Source organism: Procambarus clarkii, chromosome 32 (genome assembly GCF_040958095.1).
Source record: "Procambarus clarkii isolate CNS0578487 chromosome 32, FALCON_Pclarkii_2.0, whole genome shotgun sequence".
Taxonomy (NCBI): Eukaryota; Metazoa; Arthropoda; class Malacostraca; order Decapoda; family Cambaridae; genus Procambarus; species Procambarus clarkii.
The window spans coordinates 23,635,309-23,640,929 of record NC_091181.1 but is presented as its reverse complement, the minus strand read 5'-3'; the positions used below and the strand labels follow the sequence as shown (position 1 = coordinate 23,640,929).

The 5,621-nt window shown below is 45.6% G+C and overlaps 1 protein-coding gene across 1 annotated transcript; it reads right to left on the bottom strand.

Moving 5' to 3' along the window:
• Window positions 1-4,832: 4,832 nt before the first annotated feature.
• Window positions 4,833-5,231, bottom strand: LOC138370472 (uncharacterized). Its single transcript, XM_069334840.1, has one exon. The coding sequence runs from the start codon at window positions 5,229-5,231 to the stop codon at window positions 4,833-4,835; it is 399 nt and encodes a 132-aa protein (XP_069190941.1).
• Between the last annotated feature and the right edge of the window lie 390 nt (window positions 5,232-5,621).

The window sequence follows — 5,621 nt, the reverse complement described above, 5'->3', positions numbered from 1 at the left end:
CTAGAAGAAAAGCAAAATGCAGATGTTGTATACACAGACTTTGCAAAGGCGTTCGACAAATGTGACCATGGGGTAATAGCTCACAAAATGAGGTCAATGGGAATAACTGGAAAAGTAGGACGCTGGATACTCAATTTCCTGTCGAACAGAACACAAAGAGTAACAGTCAATCAGATAAAATCGAGTCCAAGCGATGTTAAAAGCTCTGTACCTCAAGGTACAGTCCTTGCACCGCTACTGTTCCTTATTCTCATATCTGATATAGACAAAAATACACGCCACAGCTTCGTGTCGTCCTTTGCAGATGACACAAAAATCAACATGAAAATTACCTCTGCTGAAGACATTGAAAAACTACAAGCAGATGTCAACAAAGTTTTTGATTGGGCAGCAGAAAATAACATGATGTTTAACAGTGATAAATTTCAGGTACTCAGGTACGGCAAAAATGAGGATCTGAAACATAATACAGGGTACAAAACACAATCGAATCTTCCCATAGTAGAAAAACAGCATGTCAAGGATTTGGGAATAATGATGTCCGACGATCTAACGTTTAGGGAGCATAACCAAGCAAATATCGCGTCAGCCAGAAAAATGATCGGATGGATTACGAGAACTTTCAAATCCAGGGATCCCATCACAATGGTTGTACTCTTCAAGTCACTTGTGCTATCCCGTCTCGAGTACTGCTCAGTACTCACTTCCCCCTTCAGAGCAGGAGAGATTGCTGAAATAGAGGGAATACAGAGAACATATACGGCACGCATAGACGAGATAAAACACCTAAATTATTGGGATCGTCTCAAAGCTCTCCAAATGTACTCTCTAGAAAGGAGACGAGAGAGATACCAAATAATATACACATGGAAAATACTGGAGGGTCAGGTCCCAAATCTACACAATAAAATAACAACGTACTGGAGTGAACGATATGGAAGAAAATGCAAGATTGAACCAGTGAGGAGCAGAGGTGCCATAGGCACAATCAGAGAGCACTGTATAAACATCAGAGGTCCGCGGTTGTTCAACGTCCTCCCAGCGAGCATAAGAAATATTGCCGGAACAACCGTGGACATCTTCAAGAGAAAACTGGACGGTTTTCTAAGAGAAGTTCCGGATCAGCCGGGCTGTGGTGGGTACGTGGCCCTGCGGGCCGCTCCAAGCAACAGCCTGGTGGACCAAACTCTCACAAGTCGAGCCTGGCCTCGGGCCGGGCTTGGGGAGTAGAAGAACTCCCAGAACCCCATCAACCAGGTATCAACCAGGTACATCTTATGAATATCAAAACCACTTCAAATTTATTGATAGTTCTTTTTCCACTGCCACTATTGACATGTCTATTGACTGGTCAGGTCCTGGAAGACCCTATGGTGCTGCTGCTATCCTGGGCATAACAATATGCAATGTAAAGTTGAGGTTGTCAATATTGTATCAGGGCTCACTCCTGCTATACTTGTGTCCTATAGTTATCTGGAGATGATTTCGGGGCTTATCGTCCCCCACGGCCCGGTCCTGGACCAGGCCTCTTTTTTGTTACACAATCCCAAGGAAGCAGCCTGTAGCAGCTGTCTATCTCTCAGGTACATATTTACTGCTTGCTGAACAGACGCATTAGGATGAAAGAAACTCTGCCCATTTGTTTCTGCCTCCACCAAGGATCGAACCCGGAACCTCAGGACTATGAATCCGATGCACTGTTCACTCAGTTGTCAGGGGCCTGAAAGGTGCTCAGCAGTATTTGATTACTTGTGTGTGTGTGTGTGTAGGCATGGTTTCACAAGCAATATCAACTGTGCAGATGAGTATGGAAATGTATGATCAGAAATATATCAATTGAGTAATTTGTATCATCATGCTGAACTCATGGGGTGGTAGGTAATTTTTAACACTGATTTAATCCGCCAAGATGTTTACTTAAATTTGTTTAATGCATTCATGAATGCTGAAAATTTACATAATCCTGCTATTAATGATTAATTTACTATTACTATAGCTTTATGTCATGAGATAGGAATGGAAGGTCTCATATTGATCATTTTCTTATTGATGATATAACTGGTCTCACCTTTAAGTATAAGGCTGTCAGTGATGACAACCTGTCCTGGTATCATCCTGCCATGGCCACCTCCAATATACCTCACTCACAAGTTGCTGCTGCCAAAGATAACATAAACCTCCCTAGAACACACCTAAACGTAGGAAGGCGACTCTTGCTGACCTGGATAAGTTTAAATGCCTGCTTAACGAATACTCAAATCATAAGCGATGCAATTGGCTGCAATATTATTCAGTCCAATTTGCATCAGAACAATCTCATGGACTTTTTCACATCTGTCGTGTCAGTGCTAGATAGGGCAGGGGAAGAGAGTATTTATCTTATAACCAATTAAAGAAGTATTATGCCTGGTTGGAATAATCATGTTAGGGAATTTCAAAATAGATCTACCTTTTGGCATAACCCACAAAAAGATGCAGGGTACTGCAGACGTTTCAGCACGACCTACGGAAAGAGGCAGCAGGCCCTAAACCTTTTGGCATAATCTGCGGAAAGATGCAGGGAGCCCCAGAGACGGTTGGTGGCCCCAGCTCAGGTGTGGCACCAGGGCTCAATATCATCAAGAAAGAGGATTAAGAAAGAGAAAGATAATATTGTGAGATTAAAAGTAGCTGATAATCTTTCAAGGAAAAAGTTTTATGATTTTTTGGGTGAAATTAGAAAAAAAGGTTCATGCAGAGGAGTAACAAAAGTTATAGATGATGTCTCCGGGGCCCATTAATATATGAAATGGTTTAAAAGAAAAATCTTTAACATTGTAGAACACTGCGAGGTGCAGGACAGATGAGACTGAAACTGGCCTAATTACAGCTGTATGTGAAGCCTGCATGGCCCCGGCCCCCCTCACCCCCCCCCCCCATTGTTAAACACATGCACACAGTAACCCATGTAATGGTTGAGAAAACTTAGAGAGCTAACCAATAGCAATTATGATATAATACAGTAATATATTATTATACTGTATATTACTTTATTTTTTATATTTTTTTATATTTTTGTATACAAGAGTTCTTACATTCTTGTACAGCCAGTAGCACGCGTAGCATTTCGGGGTGTATGTCTATGCGTCTTACAGGCTTTCTCTCCCATGGTACATCACCACCATGTGTCTTACAGGCACACTCTCCCATGGTACATCACCACCATGTGTCTTACTGGCACACTCTCCCATGGTACATCACCACCATGTGTCTTACTGGCACACTCTCCCATGGTACATCACCACCATGTGTCTTACAGGCACACTCTCCCAGGGTACATCACCACCATGTGTCTTACAGGCACACTCTCCCATGGTACATCACCTCCATGTGTCTTACAGGCACACTCTCCCAGGGTACATCACCACCATGTGTCTTACAGGCACACTCTCCCATGGTACATTGACACCATGTGACTTGGGCGGCAGCTTTACAGTCATGTGCTCCACACCCACCCAACTGGGTGGCAGCTTTACAGTCATGTGCTCCACACCCACCCAACTGGGCGGCAGCTTTACAGTCATGTGCTCCACACCCACCCAACTGGGCGGCAGCTTTACAGTCATGTTCCACACCCACCCAACTGGGCTGCAGCTTTACAGTCATGTTCCACACCCACCCAACTGGGCGGCAGTTTTACAGTCATGTGCTCCACACCCACCCAACTGGGCGGCAGCTTTACAGTCATGTGCTCCACACCCACCCAACTGGGCGGCAGCTTTACAGTCATGTGCTGCACACCCACCCAACTGGGCGGCAGCTTTACAGTCATGTGCTGCACACCCACCATACTGGGCGGCAGCTTTAAAGTCATGTGCATGCATTACCTACAGTAAGCAAATTTTGGATACTTCGCTAAGATTTCGGACAGCACATCATTATGAATGAAGTACTTACTGATGGGCATTGAAATCACCACAAATTTTTGTGTTTGAGGTGGTCGCGTGGCCAAATAAGACCGAGAGATCAATCTCAACATGTGAGGACCTGTAAAAATTAAACACTTCCCGTTTGTCGTGTCTTAGCTCAATGGTTACTCCCATTACCTCTGTCTCTGCTTCACAATCGGGTGGGCTGGTTATGGGCTTGGAAATCAGGTCACATTTCACATAGATTGCACATTCCTTGGATTGCCCGTTGACCCATGGAAGGAAGAAGCCTCGATAGCCTGAGATTTTAGGTTCTAATCCAACTCGAAGCAGGCTCTCCTATAATATCAAGATGGCTATGCCTTTGGATGCTGCTATGCATTGCAAGTGTTGCAATTTTGTGCGCAGCCCTTGAACATTCAATTGCAGGATCTTTAGTCCTCCTGGTCGTTGAAACTTGCTGATATTACCGTGGAATTCATGGAGTCAGACGAACTCATCATGGAAGTTTAAATCGGAGTTGAGGATCTTGGTGTACTTGACAAAGACTCATCAAGGTCGCTTTCAGAAGTACTGGACTCTACCTGGTTTTTAGGAGAGTGTTTCCTGCCCTGCGTTCTTGGAGGTGGGGATATTGTTTTTTCGACTTTCTTGAGCTTGTGCTCAATTGTCTTTCGAGTCTCTGTGGTTTGTTTGATACCGTGTTTCGGCAGCAAACTTTCGACCAATTCCGTGACCAAGGCCTTAAGCATTGGCCAGAAGGTGTCCAGTTGTGTTGGAGCACTACTTTCTGCTGTGCTGGTTTGGGGCCTGTTTACTCTTTAGGCCTTATCAATGGAAACACGGACACTCTTGCCATCATTGCTCACAGTGTGCTTACTGGATGCAATGGGGTGGGGGGGGGGGGGGAGCGATTACGTTGACCTATTTTCTTGTTGCCCCCAGCCATACCTCTGTCCTGGACGGAGGCCATGTGCCCCCTCCACCATGGCCGATGGCAGAGGGCCATGTGCCCCCTCCACCTGGACGGAGGCCATCACACCCTCCACCATGGCCGATGGCAGAGGGCCATGTGCCCCCTCCACCTGGACGGAGGCCATGTGCCCCCTCCACCATGGCCGATGGCAGAGGGCCATGTGCCCCTCCACCATGGCCGATGGCAGAGGGCCATGTGCCCCCTCCACCATGGCCGATGGCAGAGGGCCATGTGCCCCCTCCACCATGGCCGATGGCAGAGGGCCATGTGCCCCCTCCACCATGGCCGATGGCAGAGGGCCATGTGCCCCCTCCACCTGGACGGAGGCCATGTGCCCCCTCCACCATGGCCGATGGCAGAGGGCCATGTGCCCCCTCCACCTGGTTTAGTCTTGGTAAGCTCCACGCTGTTTTTGTGGGCAGGGGAGCTGGTGTATTTATTTATTTATGTTATATACAAGGAGGTACATTGGGGGTTAAGAGAGAAGATAGGAATTGTGTTGATTTTACAATCTTGTAACGCCACTAACACGCATAGCGTTTTGGGCAAGTCCTTAAACTAACATAACTTTAAGTAGATAATTTACAGTAGAATTGACAACAAATGTTTATAGGTACTTTACAGCTTTACTTTACAGGTACAGGTACAGGTAATTTTAAGCAGATAAATTACAGTAAAATTGACAAAACTTTTACAGGTCAACAAAAATAAAGATTAGAATAATACGCAATAATAAC

What these genes read in the sequence shown, in the direction of transcription:
- LOC138370472 (XM_069334840.1), bottom strand. Translation starts at nt 5,231, where the DNA reads ATGGTGGAGGGGGCACATGGCCTCCGTCCAGGTGGAGGGGGCACATGG.